Genomic DNA, 24589 nt, shown 5'->3' on the forward strand with positions numbered 1-24589 from the left:
CCAGGCGATGTCGTGAAGATTGCAGGTGAAGGTGAAGCTTGTCGCTGCAGCCAGGAGGACCAGGAAGCGTCGAGGACGACCAGGACCAGGAGGCGAGCTGTCCCACGAAGGCTCTTGCTGTCGGCGGCGTCGAAGTTGGACTAGGACTCACCAAGCCTTGGCAAGCGGAACCCACGAAGAACGAAGGACTTGCTTCTGGTGCAGACCAGGAAGGTCTGGGGTGCTTCTTCTTTGCAGAGAAGCGGGAGCCAGTCTGGAGGAGCCAAACCAGCGCAGAAGATTTCAGGGTGCGTCGTCACAAAGGCCACTAGCCAGCGGGCAAGCAACCGGACAGACGCGGCAAGCAGGAAAATGCAGAAGGGCCCCACGCAGGACTCGTGGAGTGTGGGGGGCTGATCTTCGGTGCAGATGGTGCTTGGGGTTGGGGCTTCTCAATCCCCGGTGCACAACTTCGAGGGTGCCTCAGAAGCTGCGCTTGAAGTTACTAGCCACTTTTCCCAGGTAGCCGGTCCCACGTCGCTCGTCGCCTCCACGGATCTCAGCTTTGCTGTGGATGTGGATCAGGGTCGGAGAAGTCTGGAAGTCAAGGCTCTGGTCGGGCTCTGCAGTCGGTTCCTCGTAGAACAAAGGCAAAGCAAAGGGTAGTCTCTTGATGGTGCCTGTTTGCACAGGGTGGCCACTCCTTGGCCACAAGGGAGATTCTTCAGTCTTCTTCTTTCGTCGAATGTCGAAGGTCCAAAGTTTCTGTTCAAGTTGCAGGTTCAGGATAATCTAAAGTCTTGAGGCCCAACTCCCACTCTTATACTAATCTGGGGGGCTGGGATACCTGCTAGGTCACGCCTTATGGGTGGGACCTGGGAGGGGGTGGTTACACCCACTTCCCTTTGTCCAGTTTCGCGCCAGAGCTGGGGCTGGAGTGCCCCAGCGCCGGTTTGAACTGGACTATGCAAGGAACACCTTGTGTGCCCCAGGCATGTCTCATTCCTTTCAGCCCACCCTGCCCCAATACACTAAAGGCTGTCTGGGGAGGTGCTAGCACCTCCCCAAGCAGGAAACCTATTGTCCAGGCCTCCCTGGCTGGGATCACTCCCAGCTGCAGGAGGTCAGACTTGTGTCGTGGCAGCAGCATCCATTTTGTGATGCTGAGGCTTTGGTCAGAGGCTAACAGTGAAGTATGATTTTAACATGTCTTTCCCTCTAGAAGGGGGGAATAATATCCTCATGTCCAGAAATGGCATGGGGGTATTATTCCACAGTGTTAGACACCTTACACGACATGTTTCGATAAAGCCAAACCATAGTTACCATAACCGTCTAAGATTATAAGGCACTTTAAGAGTATATGGTAGGCTATATCATAGAACAGCTATAAGGACTTGGTTCCGAAAGATGCAGACAGGCTCAGCTCATGCTAGAGCACCATCTCACATGTTACCAAGCACTCTGCCTCCAGGATTGTTAAGGCCTGCCATGGGAGTGACTGATAGGTACACATGTGTCTATATGTAAGTTAGGTATAGGAATACTACACCTAAGCAAGGGGTGATTACACGACCTTGCCCCAGCTGAGTGATCAGCCAGTTGTGTCAAAATGGAAGGCCAGGCCAGGGGTGGCATAATACATGCTGCAGCCCCTGGTAGGCCTAGGGTACACCTATGCCCTGGGTACCTAGGGTACACTGTACAGGGGCCAATAAGGTGATCCTATCCAAATGGGTTATGTACCTAAAGTACATAGTATTAATTTAGAGAGAGAACAGCAGGGCTGTGGGTCTGATTAGCAGGCCCACAGCCACATCTAAGTCGAAAACCAGTAAAGCAAAAGCAAAAAGTGGGGGTGAACATAGAAAGCAGACCCTACTCTCCTACACTGTGTCCTAAGACTTCAGACATCCTGGAATCAACTTGAAACTAAGAAGAAGACGGGAACTTCGACATTCTGCTGCACAGAAGACTGAAGGAAATCTCCCCTGTGGTCAGGGAGTGACCACCTTGCTAACGCAAGCACCATCCAGCGAATCAACGTCTGCTTTGCCGCCGCCTCCCGCCGGAGCCCGAGCCCAGAGACTGACAAGACCTGGACCTCCAGACCTCTCACCGCCCGATCCACAGTCCCTGAAAAGAGGAGACCCGTGGAGGCACCGAGACACGTGGAGCCAGCCATCTTTAAACGACCACGACAAGCTGACAAGTGCAACAACCGAGGCTCCCTCCAAGTTGTGCTTTGGGATCTGAGAAGCCCAACACCCGAGCAGCATCTGCACCAAAGGTGAGCCCTCCAGCATCTCCACGATCTGCGTGGGGCCCTTCTGCATTTCGCCACTCGACGCGCCTAACCGGTTGCTGGCCCGTTGGCTAGTGGCCATCTTGGCGACGAACTTCACGAAATACACCGCTGGTCTGGTTGCTCCAGACTGGCCCTTGCTCCCCTCCAAAGGAGCAGTCCCTCTGACCTTGCTGGTCAGAGCCATCAGCTTATTTAATCTCCTACAACAATTGCTTTTGCCAAGGCTTGTTTGCTTCGATCAAGTCGCCGACCCCGCCGACAGCGAGAGCCTGCGTGGGACAGCTCGTGAACTGACTCCTGGGCGTCGTCGACCTCCAGGGACCACGTGGCTGCAGAGACAAGCTACACCTTTCTTCCTGTTTGCACCCGACATTGCCTGGTACCCACCTGGTGCCACGCTGGTCACTGGCTAGTGACTGTGAACACTGTCCCCTCTGCTTACAGGTCTTCTACATCTCCGATCCACCCTTGGATCCACTGCATCTCTCCCGGACCGACCGCCTGCAGCATCTTTGTCTTCAGGCTCCACGCAACAGATAGAAGAAACCCGACGCACTTCGAGGCCTATGCACCCGCTTCCTGTGGGTGAGGTAAAGCTGGCACTCCTGTGCCCAAGTGTAGTATTACATCTCTAGTGCCTGTGTTCCAAATCTTGAGTTCCTAGTCCATCCGGAAGATCCTCTTTGTAGTAACTTTGTACTTTTTACGCACCCATTGAAACCTATGGGAGCACGCGTGTGACTATTTGCTCTGCACACGCCACCCGTGGACCTCCTGGTCACTAACTGAAGTTAGCTCCTTGTAGGCCCAGCGATTCTAGAGGCCCTAGGCCTTTTCCCTTTTCTGTTCGTGGTACTTGTACCACTATTTTAGTATATGGTTCGAGCGGCCACCAGGGCCTATCCATATAAAGTGCAACTTCTGTGTATTCTACTGTAATCTTGTTTGACGATTTGTGCTCCTGTGCTCATAAAGAGACTAGGGGTTACTTTGAGAAATAAATACATATATATTTTGAATATATATCTGTGTGGTGTCCTTTCATTGGTATAAAAGGGGGTTACATTTGGTAAAACAGCTGGCTTAACACGCTTCACGAGTTTAGCCTCAAAGACTGCTTAGCCTACGCTACCACTAGGGCAGCTAGTCCGAAAAGGTTGACTTACAACCACAATGTTGCTGGTGATAAGTCACCAGTATACCGAGTGCACTGCGGAGAAAAGTAACAATTGCAATAATCTTTAACAACTTGAACAAAGTTATCGGAAGATGTGAATGTGTTTGAACTGCGACTTAATAAACAATCAACACTTAATTTGTTTCTATTTCATTGTATTGAAAAAATGAGAAAAACACAGTGACTGTACTATTTACAAACAGTAAAGTAATTGAAACAAAGTGATACAGTCAACGATGAACTGCTCTGAGGCAGTGAATTGTATCGTCAATTCTGAAGACAATCAAAAACGAGCCCAATGCATTTCGGGATGATTCACATCCCTTCTTCAGGGGCGGCTAGAAAACATGAAAACAAGAAAAAAACAACATTGAAAAACATTACTATGCAAATACGTAATTATTTTGTAATCCTACATATACATGATGCAGCGTATCAAGGCACAAAGGGTTCTGAACTGGCCTGAATCAAACTCTAGCAATTCAATGTAAACATAAATTATTATGGAGGAGAGGGAAGAGACTGATCAATCTGATTTGTGAATGAAGCTGAATAGGTTGTGCAAAAGTACCCAAAGGTAACCAATGTTGGAATCGTTTATAATAGAAGACACCCGTGAAACAAAGCTGAAGGAAACGAGCGATGCTCTGGTTCTTACTGATTAGCGAATTGACGATGACTTTCAATACGGGGCTAACCGGAAGCGCCGAAGGCTGCAGGACACTGGGATAAACAACGGATGTGATTTAAGACCAACACATGGTGAAGTGAAAGAAATGTGGCGTTGACAAGACCGCTAAGCGACTTACTTTTATGCAGTGTTTGTGAAATGCTGTATGAATGTAGCTCAGTCGATAGCTGGGTTCACAATTGTGGAGCTGCTCAGGCTGGCTGTGGGATGAACGAAAAAAGGACTAATGTAGCGGAAAACCGTAGATGGCAAGAGTTCAGGATCGGAACAAAAAAAGGGGAGGGAAGGAACAAGGGCTTACCCATGAGCCGTGTTAAACACTGTGAAGAAGTGTAGAGTCCTGGACTGCTGTGTTGAGGCGAAAATCAATACGGCCGACGGGCTGCTAACTGTGTAAACCTCCGGGAAGAACGGCGGTCAGAAAACTGACTAGCCGAATGTTTAAATGAAGCTGTGTGCGTGAGAACGCCCACTCGGACGTAATGAAGCTCGAAAGTGGACTAAACACTGGACCTCTATCTAAAGTGTGACTGTTGCTAATGTGATGTGGAATAAAGTTAACACAAAAGAGAAAAGGGAGAAAAAAAGAAAAAGTGAAGCGATGTCCGTATGGTGGTGTGAATAACGTGAATGCGCTTGTCGTGAAACACGAGAAAAACGCTAAGATGTTAAGAAAGTAATTAAAAAGCCTGACAAGTGTAGGGCTTGCCGAAATGTGGGTGGAAACAGAGCGTGGGTATGTGGTAGATGAAGAATCACTGCTGGAGGAGGGTAATTTAAGTCCCGGAAAAACCTGAGCTGAAAGAATGCCTGGTGTGGGCTGGTTGCAAAATGGGGAAAGAAATGTGATGATATTCAATGGGACCATTGAAACGAGAGGAAGGCTATAAAGGAAGACTTATGTGTGAAATACTAAACATGATGAAGTGCCTGAACAAAAATAACAACGTGAGATAGTAAAATATATTGAATTGCTTGGTCTGAAACAAACGTACAATCTAAAGATAATGCTGAATACATAATGCTCGTCAACAATAAAACTGGGGCAATAATGAGTCAAGATGGACACAGTATAAATTTTAGAAGAAGAAGGTGTAACTTTATAAAAAACATTGCATCTCTAATCTGTCATTGAGCCCAGACGGTGTTAAGGTCTGTAAATACTTGATCCACCAAACTTCTCTCTGTGAGAGTCGTTTTTCTGTGTTGATTTGAGTGTTGCGGGGCATCATCTCTAGTATGGTGAATCTGAGTTGTGCGATAGTGTGGTGATGTTCTGACCAATGTGAAAACAAAGGGGATTTGAGGTTTTTGGTGCGGATGGAACTTTTGTGTTCTGAAATTCTGGTTTTAATTTTTCGGGAAGTTTTGCCAACATACATTGAACCGCAGGGACATTTGATGATGTAGATGACGTTTGTGCTGTCACAGGTGCCAGTATATCGGAGTTTAATGGCTTTGCCTGAACGTGGATGATGGATGACGCTGCCAGTGATTACGTTGTGGCAATTGACACAGTTGTGGCATTTTTGCATGCCCTTGAATTCTTCTTGCTCAGTTGTAGATGGTGTTGATAGAATGTCTTTAATGTTTTTACTGCGGGTGAAGGCAAAGATGGGTTCAATAGAATAAAGATCTTTAAAATCTGGTTCCTGTTTTAACACCTCCCATCTTTTCCTAATGATCTGGCGAATGCGCCTAGAGCTCGTGGAAAATGTGGAAACAAACATGTCGGTTGTGGGGATTTTTCTCTGTGGGAACGAAAAGTTCAGCTCGCGTTTTTGTGGAGGTTCTGGAAACGGCTGCCTCCAGAACTGATGCTGGATAACCGCGCTGTTTAAATTTCTCAACTTGTCTTTGAAGTGATGGTCCCAAAAGCTGGCTGTCGGAAATGATTCTTTTTGTTCTGATCAACTGTGAATACGGAAGATTGCGAATCAATGACGGAGGATGGAAACTGGAGTGGAGAAGAAGATTGTTCCTGTCTGTGGGTTTGGAGTAAATTGTCGTGACCAGAGAATTGGATTCTTTCTTGATTAGTACATCCAGGAAAGGTAGTTGTTCTTTGCTGATATTATATGTGAACTGAATTCGCGGATTCTTTTGGTTTAGTTGACTGATTTGTTCTGTCAATAAATCTTCAGAATTTTTCCAAATTAAAAAGATGTCATCAATAAACCTGGCAAAGAATGCCAAGTTGTCCGTCCAAATGCTGTCAGAAAAAATGTAGTCACCGGCCCTTCAGCCCATGCCCGAGTGCCCGCAGTGCCAATCCGCCCCGGCTAATGCCTTATCACCGGACTCTCCACTCTCAAAAATGCTTTTAGAAACAAATCTTCAAAAGAAAGTATTCTGATATTACACACCTTCACCGACCTCCTCACTATTAGGATTTCAAACAAGACAGCATGGAATCTACCCTAGAGACGGCTGTACAAGGGGCGTGGCTAGAGAAACAAGGCCGCCTGGACATGTCCTTAGGGAGCTCCGGCTCCCCGCTTTTAAAATGCTGCATTGTCCTGTCTCCCCACATTCATCAGGGTTGCAGCTGCATGCCACTGCACAGCTAAATAGCCCTGCTTGGTCTGGCTGTCATTTGGGCTCCGCCTGTGCCCCGGATCATAGCCTGCAGCCTGTCGGGCGTGGCGGCTGCGCAGAGCCGCGAAGCTCCAGATGCCGGCAGTAGAGTGGCTCGGTGGCCTGTGCGGCAGTGAGTGGGGCCCCAGGACAGAGACTTTGCTCCCGCGGAGGGTGAATGACGGCAGGGGCGGTACTGCTCTCCCCAAGATTGGGTACAGAGTGGGCCGTGAGAGGAGAGATGGCTGCTTGGGCTGCGTAGCCCGAGGGCACGAGAGAGTCCCTGCATCGGTGATCTTCGGCGGAGGCACTGGCGGCCTGGAGGGGGTTATCGGAGGGCCACAGACCCAGGACTTGCTTGGCAGTCTGGGATGGCCGTGTGGCATTCTGGCTGTGGCAGGCTCTGCGCAGAGGAGCAATGACCTTGCTGGGATAGTGTTGCATGGGGCACTATGAGGCTGCATGGTGACAGGCGGCTGGAGCGAGGCAACCTTGGCCTGCTAGAGGAAGTTGAGAGCGGTTCGCACTACTCGCCTAAATGTGGGAGCATCTTGCCAGCGGTGATTAGGCCCGGGGAGAGGCAGTGCCTGAGTGGTCACTACCACGTACCAAGCGACAGCGCTCCCAGTGAGGAGAGACTGCGACCTCAAGCAACAGGTGCAAACCCTGCGGAAGCTCGCTTGGAGGTGGGTGGCCTGGCAAATATCACATCTGTGGTGGCCAGAGGACTGCTGGGGGCCTGTTTCTGATGCCCAAACTTTCTTTGACTCTGTGAGAGGCTCCCACGACCGGGCGTGCTGCCTCTCGGGAAGCACAATGACCTTGATGGAGGGATGTGGCATGTGTGTATAACACCACTGTGGAGTGGCGGCTGACGTGAGGACTGCAGAAAGGGGCTGGTGATCTTGAGGTTGTGGGACTGCGGCGTGCCTGGCCCCCTGTACCAACTGGAACTACATTGCTGTGTTATTCTGGGTGCACGTTTATTTGGATATATATATATATATATATATATATATATATATATATATTTTTTTTTGTATATGCTCCGGGGTCCCTGCGTGTGGGCGGGACTATTCGGTGCTTATAACTATTGAGGAGTATCCCCTGGAAGAGAAGCACACAATGGTGTCAGAGGAAAAGCACATGCACTCTCGTAGAGTGCTTAAGCAAAAAGAAAAATGTAGCACCTTGAAAAGTGAGCAATTGAAGGACACAGTAATACATCCATGCTCCGACGGAAATCAACTGTGGAGTAGCCCAAGGATCGTCGCTCAGCCCCACGCTCAACATCTACATGGCCCCCCAACGCCAGACAGCACAGACTCAGCATAGTATCCTACGCCGACGACACCCAGCTCATCCTCTCCCTCACCAAGGGCCCCATCACCACCAGTTTCAACTTTCAGGAGGGAATGAAGGACATCGCATCCTGGATGAGCAGCAGCTGCCTGAAGCTCAATTCGGTGAAGACAGACATCCTCGTGCTTGGGCACTCCCCCTCTGCATGGGACAATGCCTGGTGGCCCACCGCCCTCGGCAGCCCTCCCACCTTCACGGACCACACCCATAACCTCAGCATCGTACTTGACTCCTCCCTCTCCATGACCCAACAGGTCAACGCAGTCCCCTCCAGCTGCTTCAACACCCTCTGCAACCTCTGAAAGACCTTCAAATGGACCCCCCCCCCTCAATCAAGGAAGACCGTCACCCACGCACTCAACCAGCAGACTAGACTACGGAAATGCCCTCTACACCGGGATCAAAAAGTCTCTGTTCCGCAAACTCCAGACCATACAGAACACCTCAGCCAGACTCGTCCTCGGCATCTCTTGACACAAGCACATCACCCAACACCCGCAGAAGATCCACTGGCTCCCCATAGGAAAGAGAATCACCTTCAAGATACTCACCCACGCCTACAAATGCCTTCACAACTCAGGACCCAAATACCTCAATGAGAGAATCTCGTTCCACGCACCCAAGTGAAACCTCCGTTCCGGCGACCTTGCCCTCGCCGTAATCCCGCGGATCTGCAGAGCCAGAACAGGGGGGACAGCTTTCTCTTACATCACGGCCAAGACCTGGAACGAATTCCTGATCGACATCAGACGCGCCCCCTTCCTGAACATCGCAAAACCTGGCTCTTCGACTGAACAGAGCTGCTTAACATCTCCCCCAGCGCCTTGAGACCCTCATGGGTGTGCAGTGCGCTTACAATTCCCCTGATTGATGCCCCAGGGCGGGACAAACACAAGAGGAGATAGAAAAGCAAAACAGCTAACAAATAAGAAGCAAGGGAATGAAAGTGACAATGAAGCCAACCAATGATAAGCAATAGTTGAACAGTAAGCCCACTGTATGATAAAAATATGCCTCACAACTTAAAATGCATGCACGGTTTTAGACAAGACCTAAATAAGTATTCAAAACAGTGCATAGTATTGCATTTACAAGCATGTTCACTGACTTTGAGAGGGGGGGATGAAGCAATACTGTGCCATCTAACCTATGCTAAATTTAATTAAATGAAATAATGAAAAATATATAGCGTACCAGTTCGAATATAAGTTGTAGAAAAAGTCCTGTATATTTGTATGCTCTGGTTTGTAAACTGGTGTGTTGGAAACAAAATGCAAAGACTGGTAAACTTCTGAAACAGAAAGAGAAAACACAACATGTTACTTGCAACACAGGTTCTGGCTAGTGACGTTTGCCCTCTGTACAAAACATTTGGTTGTAAATCTCAAGATGGCAGAAAAGACACTACATTCAGAATCAATGACTCCTCATACTGGTGTGACAAAAAATTAAGTTAATTGCACTCTACATTATAATTAAAAACTATTTTCACTGACACCAGAGATCAAGGCTAAGTATGTGTATGGAAAATACATACACGTTCACCTCCCTCAACCCTTTTTCAGTCAACCTCCTAACTAAATGCAATAAAATAAATCTTCGTTAACACAAACCTCCTAGAAGAAGACACAGATTAATTGAAATTATTTTGTGCAATAGGGAACTATTTTTTATTCCAAAGAGACAATTCTTAACTTAGTTGTAATAAAGAGACATAATATACACAAAAGGGGAAGGGGATGGAGAAGCGGTGGGTGGGTGTGGGGGTGATATTAAGGCAAAAATCTGCTTTTGCACATTACAAATTCAGGACTTTCCCCACACCATAGGCAGGTGCTCTATTTGACAACAGAACTTGTCAGTTGTGGTCAGTGTGGGAAGCGCAAGGGTTGTCCTGTTTAACACTGCTTGTATAACTAAATATTGGAAAAGGCACAAGGTCTAGTTATGAATGTCCATCCAAAGCAAACAAGAGCAGAGAAAGGTTTAGAAATGCTGTACAAGCAGAACCCAGTTTTTCCAAAAACTTGGGAGCCCAAGTTTCACTTCAGAGGACAAGACAAGTTACATATTTTCAGTAAAGATCTTTCAGGTAGACATTCTACCTGCAGATTCCACATCTCTTGAATATATGCTGGTGCAAGACTGAATCCGTATACTTTGCAACAGCTCTCCTGTACCAAAAGATGGCACTGGCTCCATCTCTGTGTCTGCTGCAGGAAAGAAGTGGCGTCATTTGAGCCATATAGCGCCACCCTGGACCCTTGACATTAGTTCCTCATCTGTTTTATTTTTGAGCCTTCGAGACAATTCTATGTGTTCATATAATAAATGTAACAGCACAATGGCTGAACTGTTTATCTTCTTTACCATTCTCGTAATGCTGATTACTCTGTTTTGTTTCCTTCTATTAATCATTGCAGCACACATATTTTACACAAAAATCCTACTGCTTCAATAAATGTTTGAAACGCCAATTTGAGTATTTCTTGTGTTTCCCTCTGGGCATGTCTGAGTTACTAACAAAAGGGTCAGATCAGTTTCCACGATTTCCTTGCGGAGTCAGGGTTGTCATGTTCTGAGGTTGCACATGCCATCCGGTACCTTGTAGTGTAAGAGGTCCAGATGGTGCACTGTGAGCTAGCCAGGACTAAGGTCAACATAGCCGGATGGTGTGCACAGACTCAGTCCCAGTTTTAAAGTTTATGTTGTACAAAAGCACAGTTTTACTTTAGTCCACAGAAAACATTTGGGGAACAAGTAAAGGGTGGGTGAGTATGGAAAAGTTCTCTCTGAAAGATTTCAAAGAAAGTCATAGGTAGTGCACACCACTTCAGAAAAAAGAAAAATGGACAGTTATCTCTCACTCTTCTCTATGAAGAGTTAAGCTCATAAATTGAGATTGACAACTGCTGGGGGAGCACACTGGTGGGGAGAGGAGGGACAGGGGAGGGAAGGGATAGTAGTTCTGGTGTTGGGGAATCAGGAGAAGTAGATAGTAGGGGGTGCTGAAGGACAAGAGCTTGCGGAGGGTAGGTAACGAGAGTGAGGGTAATAATGTAAACTTTTATGGTTGCACAATACGACACCTATGGGCGGGAGCAGGGGAGGGCAACTTATATCTGTGTATTGAATGCAACAAATGTGAAGAAGACGCTGTGGAGATGAGAATAGCAAATAATAAAAATGTTATTAAAAAAAAAAAAAATGAAGAGTTAAGCTCATCTAAATCTTAATGATAGGACTCAAACAGCTCTGCCAAAAGACGTGTTTTCTACAAGAGACACATTCTGTTTTTGGTGTTTTATAATGATAGTTGTTTATGTACAATCCGTAATATAGCAGAATGAAAGATTAGTATAGAAATCTCAGCAGTCATAATGTATAATAACATTAGAAAAACCCAAAGAATATTATATCACACATTCCTATTATCTGTAAAGAATTGACCTAAACTTTATCTTCCATCTAATGGTATTGCATTGGCTGAATGATTGGCACTAACCTTAACTATTTTACATCAGGCCATGGGCTATTGATGTACACATTAGACAGTGGATTGTACTGCAGTCAGAAATTGTTCTCTGACTTTTCCTTCATGCAACCAGTCTTCATGTCTAACCCTCTGTGAGAAAGTGGGTTTCTTTTGCAATAACCCCCCCCCCCCCCTCTTTTTTTTGTTGCCAGACTACTGATGCTCTTTGACTTGATGTGCTCTGGGACCCCAGGGCCTTTGTTCTTTCCCCAAAACAAAACCCAATTGGCATTTCCGGCCACATGTCAGCCCCTGGTAAATGGTACCATAGGTACCCAGGGCACTGTGACCAGAGAAGGCCCCTAAGGACTGCAGCACTTATTGTGCCCCCCTTAGTGGCTCTGTACCCTAACACACACCCACTGCATTTGCAGGCTGAGTGTCTGGGTGCAGAACAAAACATTTGTGCCATGCCCACAAACTACTGCCCAGGCATACATCAGTCACACCTCTAGCTGGATGCCCTATGCCAGTAGTGAGGGTACAGGTGCATGAGCTCTGTACCCCTACAGTGCCCAGGTCCATTCCTGGGTCCTGTAAGTGCAGTGCTGCCATTAAGAGTATATGGTGCTGGGAAGTTGTCATTACGAACTCCACAGCACCATAATGGCTACACTGGGAAGTTTGGTATTAAACTTCTCAGCACATTAAACACACACTGATGCCAGTGTGGGATTTAATGTAAAATGCACCACAGAGGGCATCTTAGAGATGCCCCCTGAAAAACGACCAACTACCAGTGACCTGACTGAGTGGCTGCGCAGGCTGCCACCACCAGACATGTTTCTGGACCCCTGGGTCAAGAGCCTGCTGCTTTCGGGGATCTGAAACAATGCACATCCTGGGACGAGGTGCCAAGCCTCCTCCCCCAGGATGGGCAGGCTTCACGAAGGAGAAGCTTCAAAAGCCTTTGTGAGCCTCTCCAGACCATTTGCTGCTTTCAGCAACTGATCCCCACTGGTTCTACCCCCCACTTTGGGCGGGAGAACCGGCGGGAAAAACAAGTGAGGAAGAGAGGTGTGCCCAACTCTGCCGACTCCACCCCTAAGGTGGGAGAGGTGAGGTGAAGCACAACCTCGAGTTCCTGCCATCTTGAGGATGGGGGGACCCAGCCAACCAGGGACAGGCTCCTGCCCCCCTCCCGCTGGAGAGTGGCAGAATAGGGGGTGTACCCACCCCAGGGAAGGGACCCATTGTTCCCTGCCCTTTACCTACCTGTAACACCCCTAAATTTAGTATTTAGGGGCACCCTGAACCTTCCTTCCTCAGATCCAGAAACCACAAGAAAAGAACAAAAGAAGGACGAAAAGCCGTGCAGAGCTAACAAGAAGACAACGCCCACTGACTTGGCCCCAGCCCTGCAGGCCTGTCTTCCCCTCGAACCTGCTCCTGCGAAACCCCGGCGTGTCCAGTGGCCAACAACCTCAAAAACCCCGGAGAGCCTGCCTGCCTTCACTCTCCAAGCTGTTTCTCCCGAGAACACCGGACGTGTTTAAACTGCAGCGTCTGGTGTCAGCCAGGAACTGCGAATCCAGCACACTCTGCACCCGCCGAGCCCGGCCCGTATTTGAGTGAACAAACACCACGAGGAGGTCCCCCCGGCGATCCTGACCCGAGGTCCGGCGACCCCTGAACTGCCTCAAGCCTACAGACGACGCCTGCAGCCTCAACCCAGAGGACCGCCCCTACCGCGACCAGAGCGGGTAAGAAAATCCAACATCCAAAGGCACCCCTGCACCCGACGCCTCACAGGCTTGTGTGCCCAACCCAGTGGTGCCTAACCATCCCTCTACATCCCAACTTACCCCTCGAAGTGGTGGTCACTCCTGCAACATCCTTTTCCCCGAGCCTGCAGTGTTTCTTTGTCCCGGAGAATCTCCATTGAAATCAACAGGGCACCCAACCTCAAAACAGCACCCTGCAACCGGCTGCCCGAGCGCCGCTGATGGTGCCCCTTTGGTGCCAACTTGGTCCCCAACTTACCCTGAGCTTAACCCTAGGAGCTTTGCTCCCACAACCCCGTGGCCTGCTTGCCAGCCGCCAGAGCCCCCATATCCTCCATAGGATAACATTGGGCCTCAACACTCTGCACCCGGCCGCCCTAGTGCCCCTGGGGGTGCAACAACAGTGCATCACTGACCCTGGGAGACCCCTGAGTCTAACCCCAGAACCCTAACTCAAAAGACCAATTACTTACCTCGAGACCGATAACTCACTTATATCGACTTTTGAAAACTAAGAATATTCCTTAAAAATCGCATAAATAACCTAACCGAATTTTCTCAACCGTTTGCAGGAAAGGTCCCAGTGCTGAACCCAGGTGTCCAGCACTGAGTAAGAAAAGTAACTTACCTGTGAATTGAATTTCCTCCCATAGGATAACATTTGTGATTCTATCTGAAAAAGTTTCTAAGTGTCAACTTTTTGAAATGCAATAATATTCCTTAAAAATCGTACCTTTAACCAAAACGCATTTACTCACCTGTTTTTAGGAAATGTCCCAGGGCTGAATCTAGGATCCAGTCCTGTGTTAGCAAAAGTAATCTGAAAAGTAATTAACTGCATTTTTCTTAAAAAGCCCATTCATTTCAATGTACTATACCTGCAATGTGTTCCAATCTGCTTACTTAAAACTGTAACCAAAAGCAGTACAAGTCATACTGCAATTTTGAACTGTGTTCATACAAGTAATTTACTACTGCAAAGTAATTTATATGCGTACCTGTACCAGGCCTGCTTGGTTCTAGAAATAAAACAGTATATTTGTTTTATACAAAACCATTGGCCTAGAGTTCAGTTCCTTAGTGTGTGAGACCAATTGCTGACTGAGTGTGTACAACAAATGCTTTACACTGTCCTCTGATACTGCCTTACTGCTCGACCAAGCTACCACTTTAGAGAGTAAGGTTCTATCTAACTTTAACCTCTGCCAAACCTTTGGAGACCCTTGGACTCTATACACACTGTACCTCACTTTGGTGCAGTATATATAGAGCGAGTTTCTTACACCCTCCAAAATAATTAGGTCTCTTTATACATTTATTCTGAATGATTCTGGTTGGGGGGAGGGTGGAGACGGGGTTGTGCAGTCATTCATATCTGTATTACAGAAAGAACAATGCCTCAGTCAGTGACACGTACGAAAGGCAAACAAATGTATTAAGGTATGCTTCTTTCCACATTTGCTATGTGCTAGGCCAGAAGGACTGGTAATTTTGCGCACTATATGTAGCTCTCAGGACAGTAGAATGGAAGAATTCTCCTTGTTGCATTCGTGCATTTTTGTCAGCACGACTGTTAGAAATGGGATTTCTGGTTGGCTAGGGCTTGCGCCAAAGCCAGGCAGAAACCACCACTCTAGTCAGGGCTGGGGAGTTACACGCCAAAGATAACCCCTGCTCACCCCCTTGGTAGCTTGGCACGAGCAGTCAGGCTTATCCCGGAGGCAATGTGTAAAGCGTTTGCGCGCGCACCCAGCAACAACACCCGAGGCCCACCACAAAAGAAACTCCACACAAGGTTATATATAAAAATAGCCTTTGTATTATACCAAACACATTAGATGATAATCACATAATTTACACTGTGCCAACTGGCACTGGGCAGAATTTTACAAGGGACTATTTACACGGGACAGGGCCACATGGACCACTGTCAGAATCAGCACAAATCACCAATTGTACATGTAGAACATATACTATCTGTAACACAAATTATCACTGTAGAGCACAACCAGTAACTACTGGGGCAATAATGACCTCAGCGTCATCACACTAGAATCAGGTATAAAACCTATCCTGTATACATCACAGGGGCATAAACACATTATGCAATTTCTCATAAGTCTAACGCATTAGACCTAACCTCCTAAGTACAACTACATTAGGGACATAACTCACACAGTGGAACATAATCGCCCTTGCATAAACCATGATATGCAAAACAACCTCAATAATAAAAGACCATATTTAGAGGTATAACACAGGGTGCGTAAAACATACTGCATGAATTACATTTCCTAGCATCAAAATCACATTAGAAGTCTAAACGCATTAGACACTAACATTCTAATCATAAATCACATTTAGGGCCTGGCGCCCTACAAACCTAACGATCCCCCTGGCCAACTAGCCATCCCAAAAAGGGGCTCAAATGCCCTGTGTCCCAAAAGTCAGGGCGCGCTGCCTATTCAGCGCAAGTCAAGGGTGCGCACTTTTGCGCAGACCTAAACATTGCAGCTGCCCACTAATTGCCTGGCAGCTGGGAATATTGGTTAAGGCCTGGCACCACTGTGCCACTTCTGTCCCTCTCAGGGACTCTCTCAAGAATTGCGCCAAAAACGTTGCAGCTGCCCGCGCAGGTGCGGCGCAGCTGGGGATAAGATAAATGGGACCTGGCACAACTGTGCCCTCTGGGCCTGGCTGGGGCTCTCCATAAACTGTGCCCCCGTTGGAGCCACGTAGGCTCTAGGAATAATGATGCCCCCTCGTTGCAGCTGACCCCTGCAAAGTGGGGCAGCTGGAGAATACTGACCACACTGGGGCAGTATGGGGCCACGGGACCTCAGGACCCCCACGGGGCCCTTAAAACAAATATGGCCATCATTGGAGCCACACGGGGGTCTTAAGATAAACATGCCCCCATAGCGTTGGAGCCACACGGGGCTCTAAAGCACACCTGCCCAGCATTGGAGCGGCCCGCTATCAGACGGGGCCGCTCGGACTCTGTACCTTCTCGGCCACACAACAGAGGAGCCCCTACTCACCGGCTCTCTTCGTCATGGCGAGACTCCACTACTCTCGAGGCGCGGGGCTTCCTTCACTCCTGGGAGCCCCGCGCTGCCGTCTTCACCCGGGCCCCCTCCTGGGACCCGGGACTTTACCCATCGACTCGCAGAGGCGGGGTGGGCTCCCGCCCTCCGTGAAGGATGCAGCCACACTTCACCACGTTTCACCCGGTCCCCCATCTCGGGACCGGGACTTACACGATGGAGCCCTCGCGGCTCCTGCACAGACTCCTCTTCCGGGGCTCCCTCCAGCCAATGGGAGCCCCGCAACGCTCACACCACTTCCCGCTTCGCTGATCCAGCCGCAGGACCCGCCCCCGTCACAGGCAGACTTGCCTGACTTCCGGGCGGCCGCGGCTGGGCAGCGGCGGCAATTTCTCCGGGCACAACGAGGGGTAGGCTCCCTCGAGGGGGAAAATAAATGTATAAGCGGGGTGGGCACCCGCCGTAAGAGTCACCATGGCACGGCATCAAAGCGGGGTGGGCACCCACGAGGGCTCACATAAGCGGGGTGGGCACCCGCACCAAGCCATCACATAAAACGAAGACGCAGGGTGGGCACCTGCGCACCAAAAGCAACAAAATAAGCGGGGTGGGCTCCCGCAAGGCCGGCATCACGGGGGAATCCCTCAGCTGGGAATTCCCCTCTTTTCCCCTGGAACCAGCGCGGCGCTGCGAAGTCTCAGCGCTCCTTCTAAAGTAAAGGGGCCAAAATCCAAGGCAAAGCGCTCCAAGGTGCTTAGAAGAATGCAGCAAAAGGTCCCAGAAGTCTTCCAGGTATCCAGGGGCTGGGCAGGGCCCAGGGAGGCAAGCCTTCCCCTGGGCCCCAGCAGCAGCACGCCCCTGGTAGATTCAAGTTAGAACAAGAACATTTTCATGGGGTCACAGCCCCTCTTTTATACACCAAATCCTTTGTTTCCTAAGGTGCAGGGAAGGGGCGGACCAGATGCAACTGGTTCCTGAGCACAGGGGGTGGAGCCAGCATTGTGTGGGGAAAGCCCAGCCCTATTGAGGTCCCAGGTGTACTCCTCCCTGCCATCAACATGCAGCTCTCTCCATTCACCACCGGGGCAGACCCATCCTGACTCTTGGAGACAGACACACCAGCCAATCACAAGCCAGATAGTCACTGCACATTTATGCCAGCGTCTAGAACTTCTACACTAGCCCTAGTAACGCCGCACACATCATCGCGCAGCATTCACTCTCACGAGTTCGCACATACCAAACTCGACCCTGCACTCCTCTCACATCAGGACTTAACACAGTCACTCAGATCCCCCATGCATTCCTATGGGAGGTCAGGTCAGTCTCACCAAACCATACACAGAGCGCACGCGCTTTCCACTGGGACACAGTGTAAAAGCGCCTAGAGGCCTAAAACCACTAGTACAACACAGGAAAAAGCTAGGATAATGCAAAAAGTTTTAGGGGTGAACTTGCCAGAAGGGCCAAGTCCAACAACGACTAATGTCAATCTGTTTAGAAAATAACATGGAATCTTGCACATTTTTTTTACCTTCGTCCCAAATTCAAAGCATTAGTTTTCTAGGCCCAAAGCCTGGCACGTTTACACTCTAAAGTGTTGGTGCATTCATGGTTGCCATACAGTTAGGCCTGATTTGTGTGTAACATGCATGTGTCATCATCAAATCTCTCACAAAAAAGTGATGGATGGAATGCTTGAATTATGTCAGCCACTGGTAGATACTCGGGCCTCATCTCAATCCATCATTAATTTGCACACCATGTCACCTCAGTTTGGGCCCAGTTGTATTTAAATCATTCTTGACTATGCTCTAATTGGACCTGTCCAGTCCAAACTGCCAAGCTAGGTCTACCCTGAACCTTAACACAAGCAACGCAGGACCGGTCTCACCCTAGTTATGGGCTCATCAGACAGGATCGGCTTTTTGCATTTGTCACCCTACGGGGGATGGGTATGCCCAGACATGGTTCTGTGCTGGCCATGCCACTGGAGTCAAGCTAGCCTGGCTGATAAGCGGTGATACCCCAAACCCATCCCAAGATGCTTGTATGCGATCCACAGAGGGCCAGGCCTGGCAGTTCGGGCTGGTCAAGGCTGATTTGCATATTGCTAGGTCCAAACTGGAATGGGGGGGGGGGGGGGGGGGGAATATTTGAAAACGTTCAACATTCTGCTCATCAGTTGTTCTTTTAAAATTTGTTGCCCTAGGTGGGATGGGTAAGCCCAGATATGGTTCCCATGCTCACTATGCCACTAGAGTCAAGCTAGCATGGCTGATATGGGGTGATACCCCAAAACTGGTACCGGGATGCTTGTTTCCAGTTCAGGGAAGGCCAGGCCTGGCAGTTCGAGCTGGACTGTTCCCATGGGGAGCAGGGACAAGACTGATTTACATATGGCTGAGTCCAAACTGGAATAGCATGGGTAAAAAAATTTGATTTGGGCCCAGATCTCTGTACTGGGGGTGAATGTTTGACACTGTTCAGCATTCCATTCATTAATTGTTCTTTTTGCATCATAAAATCTCTGCCACATACATCAGTGGACAGATACATAGCGCTAAAGTGATGGCCACCAAAAACAAAATCTTTAAGGTCAACAGCGGCAAGTGGCAGCTGTGTGAAACTTCAAATGAGGCTTCCATTAAGCACGTCACAATCCAATTAAGAGAGCATTGGAGCGTGAGAAAGGAGAAGGGAACCTATATATTAGGCCTCTCAGAAATCTTAAAACAATAGAGGACTAGACTATCCGGAAGAAAAATGAAAGCCAAAAAGGCTGCAATGTAACCTTTAACTGTGCCCATTGCACAGCTGTGCTGGGGTAATGAAAGGAGAGGAACAATATCCATCTGAAAGGCATGCCTTCGAAGGATTCATACACTCGCTGGCAGACTAAGCAACAAAGTAGTTCTATCATGCAACATAAATGGACTTTGTGGAGAGGAGACGAGCTAACAAGATAACGTCTAGATGCAGTTGACCTGAACTCCGGTGCCCGCTCTCAACCTCCAGGCATAAGGAGGCTCTGAAAGTTGGAGTGCAGAACCTGCTCCTTCAACAGAAAGGAAGCTGCTTTGAGCAGTAACTTGATTGTACCACACATTCCAACCTGCAGGACGTTTGCACCCTTCATGGCTTGTTCTTGGTGTTTAGAATACCATGGGCCCAGTCTTGGCTTCGCTTCCTCAAACCTTGAAGAATTAAGGGAATAAGGGTAATGCATAGTGAAACTGAAAACTCCCCTTCAACCAAAGTGCATCCCACAAGGCTCCCTGCTATGGAGACTGGATGGCACAGAATTGTTGGCAGTGCACATTCTTGAGTGCGAAAAGGTCTACCTGAAGATTGCTCCAAAGAAAGAGGCAATTAACCACCGTCGGGTGGAGCTGCCGCTCTTGGTCAGCAAGATGATGTCAAGTGTCAGCTCTTGTGCCCAGAGAACTAGATAGATGGTTGATGGCCAGCTAGATCCCTGGAACTTGGGTACATGTGCAAAGTCGCAGAGAAGAGGTGACCCAACTCCTCCCTTCTTCTTCACATACAACATAGCAGTCATGTTGCCTGTCAAGAATTAGAAAGAACAACGGTAAAAGGGGGAAATCTTTCAGGGCCAGGCTAATCTCCTGCAGTTCAAGCAAATATAAGGTGGTAATGTCAATCAGGTCTGTGGCCACTGCCGGTGGTGAGCAAAAGGCCTTCCTCGTGTCAAGTGCTCCTCTACTGACCACCATAGCAGATCAGGGGAAATTCTGATGATGTAAAACAGATTGCCCTGTGTTGAAATCATGCATACAGAGGCACCAATGGAGAGCCTTCATGTGCCAAAGTGAGTGAAAGACCAGTAAAATGCATGAAGCCAGCAGACTTAGCAGGGAAGGAACCATCAGGGCTACAACTTGAGCAAATTCTCTGAATCATGGTGCTTTCCGAAACATATCGCTACCTACAAGTACTCCATGCACTGAGAGCGGTACTGTCGAAAGGAGCGAAACTCCCGGACACTCCGTCCCTGGAGGACAGACTGCTGGACGAGTTTATGACACGTAAAGCCACATCCCTGACATACAAAAACTGCTCAATAACACCTGCCGTCCTACTGCAACAAAAAGAACGTTGGCTCTATGACTTAGAGGGAATAGAGGACGATGAGTGGGCTGAGGCCTTGGCATCTCCTAAAGAGGTGGCTATACAGGTGGGGTTTCTGCATAGTTCAGTTAAAGATTCTTCGCTGCTCCTACGAAGAACAGACCACACTGATGAAGATGGATAGAGCAACAAATGAGAGGTGTCGGTGACATAGTCAACACATTGGTACATTTTATCATCTTGTCTGGGACTGCCCAGTAAAGGGGAGTTTCTGGGTGGCGGTGGTAGCATTCATTGGTGATGTATATGGGGGGATTGCTTAACTGCCTCAGCAAAAAGGTGTCACATGACTATCTGGGACGAAACAGATTTCAACTGTATGGAGCGTATATGGTTAACCCTGGGATTAGCTGTAGCTAAACGGAATGTTGCAATACTATGGGGTGTGGTACAGCCTCGGCGGCTGGGTGGACAGAAATGTCATATGGACTGGTGTATGCTGGTTAAGAGAGCGGTATATGAAGGCAAGGGATGCCCCTAAAAGAGGGCAAACATATGGGGACATTGGAATAGCTATAGGGCTAAATCTGTGATGACCTCGCAGCGGTCAATTTTGAGGAAATTACATATAATACAGTCAAGTCGAACATTCCTGTCAGCTGTGCTGGGGATGGGAGTTAGGGAAGGGATGGAGACGTTTGAAGTTGCAAAGATGATATTAACAGTGCACATTTGGTTTTGTACGTGTCTTTTTATTGAAATACCAATAAAAAGATATGTTAAAGAAAAAAAATACTCTGAATTATATCCCAAATGTCTCAAATCCTTAGGAAGATGAAGGTGGCCCATACACATATTGCATTCAGTACAGCCCAAGTGAACAGGGGTCTCTGAGACGGCAGTAAGTGTGACAGGTTAAGCGAAAGACTCCAGTAGAACAGAAGGGATGCTATGATGTTCAGGGAGTTCCACCATCAGCCAATCGTCCAGTTACAGGGAAATGGAGATACCAGACTTGCGCAGGTGTGCCACAACCACTGCCATCACATTGGTAAAAACCCTGAATGCCGATGTTAGTCCAAACAGGAGGACTGCCTATAGGTAGTGAGTGGAAACTACCACAAACCAAAGCAGGAGTGTCGGGGCTTAAAGTGTGTATGTATGTATGTATGTATGTATGTATGTATGTATGTATGTATGTATGTATGTATGTATGTATGTATATATCATCCTTAAGCACTGAAAAACGTAATACATTTTCTATGGCAACAAATCACAGATAGCTCTGGATCCACGTCGAAGGACGAGGAAAAGAGGAAAGCGACATCAGGCACTAAGGTAGCATTACATGGCTCCAGTGATGGCACACCTGTGCTGAAAGCAATGCGGAGATGGAGCCAGGGAGACCTATCAGGACAGGAAAGCTATTGCAAAGCTTGCACATTCAGTCTGGAACCTGGGGATGTTCAAGTGGTTAGGAAACTGCAGGCAGAGACATCTGCTAGAAAAGCCTATTCTCTCAAATGCTATTTTGTTATCTGAATGTCTAAAATAGGGGTACAAATGAAAATGAGCAAAGAAGTGCCCTAGCGATGCAGGATTGTTGCTGTGCAGGCTCTGCACAGCGGGCAGTGGTCAGACACAAACTCTTTCTTTCTTGTATCTTCATATTACAACTCATATTGCCTGGTTCAGCCGGGCATAATGAAAATCCAATGCTTGGTCAACACATGTATGCATTAGTTGGTGAATATGGGATATGCACGCTATAGCGCAGACTATGAGCAAGCTCCTATTCACATTGATGCAAGATTCCTTCACTTGTGTTCATGGCCTCACTTGTCCTGTCAGCACTGCAGAAGGACTTGATTATTATAATAATAATAATCATAATAATTGTGACAGCAGTATGGTTTTAGAGCCAACTGCGTATGAGCAGGTGGTCTTTATGGACCTATTTTTATTACATTTTTACCTATTATTTTGGGGCTCAAGCGGAAGAAACACGGCCACTTTTGCCTGCATGGTTAAGGTAAACACTGTAAGACCTGGGGTCACCGGGCCCTAAAGGCGTAGCGTGACTCGAGGTCTTACATTGTTGGCGAGCGGTGGGATAAGGACCTGTGACCATACAGCACCCTCCAGTGAAGCGGAGGGCGCCGCAATTAGACGCCTTTTGTGGTTAAGCTCTTCAACTGTTGATTACTGCATTGGGTGAATTCCACTGTCCAGACTGAGGGTGTAGAATCCCAGTAGCCGGAAACTGTCCCCCACATCCTAGGATTTTTTTTTTCCTCTTCTTCCTTAGTATCTAGGTCCCCGCCTGTCACGATGGAGTTCCGGTTAGCTGACCTCGAGGGGTACACTGTGAGGCAACTGAGGGAATTCGGGCAGGAGATGGGGGTGCCTGGGGTGCGGAAGGTCAAAGGACCGGAACTCCGCACCGCCTTAAGGGCATGGGTAGAAGCCCACCCAGAGGGAAGAGGGGATGAGGGACAGGAGGCGCAAGATGCCCCTCAGGAGGAGAGCGCGCAGGAGGTACTAGACCTGATCAATGGGGATGTGTCCGAAAAGGGGCCACCAGGGAGACGTTCTGGGGCCAGCAGTAGGGCAGGGTCCAGGAGAAGCGCGTCTCCAGAGGAATATGAGGACAGGAGGGAGGAGAGGCAGTTGAAGTGGGAGCTAGCCAAGTTAGAGCAGGAAAGGGAAAACAAGAGATGGGCAATGGAAGAAAAGAAGCTGGCGCACGAGCTTCAGCTTAAAGAGTTGGAGCTGCGCGCTCTCCAGTTGAATGCGTCCAATAGGGACGATGGTGGCAGCGTACCAAAGACTCCCCAGGAGTCAAAATTCTATTTGCCCAAAGACGGGATTGCCAGTTACACGAGAGGGGATGACATCGCCAAGTGGCTGGAGGCATACGAGGTGGCCTTGACAGCCCATGGGGTACCTGAGAGTAGCTGGGGGGGTGGCCTGTATCGCTACATACCTCCCGATGTCAGGGACACCCTTTTGTATTTAGCAAAGGCAGATCAGGTCAGGTATGCCCCCATGAAGGAAGCCCTGCTTAAGAAATTTGGCCTCAACCCCGAGAGGTATCGGCAGAAGTTCCGTGGCAGCCATAAGCTGTCCACGCAAACGTGGGTGGATTTTTTTGATTACGCCCGTAAGGCGCTAGATGGTTGGGTGCGTGGCAGCGAAGCACAGGATTACGAGGGCTTGTACGATCTTTTTTTACGGGAGCACCTCTTGGATAAGTGCTTTCCGGAGCTGCGCCAACATCTGGTGGACCGCAAGATAACGGACCCCCGTGAGCTTGCGGAGGAGGCAGATATTTGGGTGAGCACCCGGGTGTCTCACAAGGGCCCCGGGGGAGATGGCTCGAAAGGCGGACAGGGTTTCCCCCAGAAGAAAGAGGGGGGAGATAAAAAGGTGGAGTTCTCGAAAGGTCCCCAAAATAAGTTTGGGAAGGAAGTAGGAACCCCACCCCCGTCCAATTCCACAAGACCCACTTACCCTGACAGGAGTCAGCAGCCAAGGATTGTGCGGTGCTACGAATGTGGGGAGATTGGACACTACAAGGGAGATCCCAAGTGTCGCAAGCGACCACCAGCCCCAACGGGCGGGAAGAGCCCCGGGGTAAGTAGTGTAGCGCTTGGGGTGGAGCTGCCCTTAGATAGGGAAGGGGAGTGGACAGGCCTGGCCCTGGTTTCACTCGGGGATAGAGAGATGGTTCCCGTAGTGTCCCTGCCCCCGAATACTGCTAAATACCAGCAGAAGGTGAGAATTAACGGGGAGGGGGTGGAGGCTCTGAGGGACACAGGGGCCAGCATGACCACTGTCGTGAGGCGGCTGGTGTCCCCAGAGCAAGTAATCCCAGAGGAGTTCCATCCGGCCGTATTGGCTGACGGCAGTGTGAGTCACTATCCAGTGGCTCAAGTTCCCTTTGAGTGGGGAGGAGTCAAAGGCCTGCTGAGAGTTGCGGTGAGCCCTGCCTTGCCTGTGGGGTGTTTGCTAGGGAACGACCTGGAGCACACCGAGTGGAGAGAAGTAGAGTTTCGAGCTCATACAGAGATGCTGGGGTTACCAGGGTGGACTTG

At 48.8% G+C, this 24589-nt stretch overlaps 1 protein-coding gene across 1 annotated transcript in view; it reads right to left on the reverse strand.

Moving 5' to 3' along the window:
- Positions 1-24589, reverse strand: part of LOC146813810 (exportin-5-like) — a 1013804-nt gene that overhangs the window by 343909 nt on the left and 645306 nt on the right. Inside the window, exon 21 of the mRNA XM_085610267.1 lies at positions 9289-9385. Coding sequence (XP_085466393.1) covers positions 9289-9385 — 97 coding nt within the window. The remainder of the gene's footprint in view (positions 1-9288; positions 9386-24589) is intronic.

The sequence above is a fragment of the Triturus cristatus genome, chromosome 6 (assembly GCF_964204655.1).
Source record: "Triturus cristatus chromosome 6, aTriCri1.1, whole genome shotgun sequence".
NCBI lineage: Eukaryota > Metazoa > Chordata > Amphibia > Caudata > Salamandridae > Triturus > Triturus cristatus.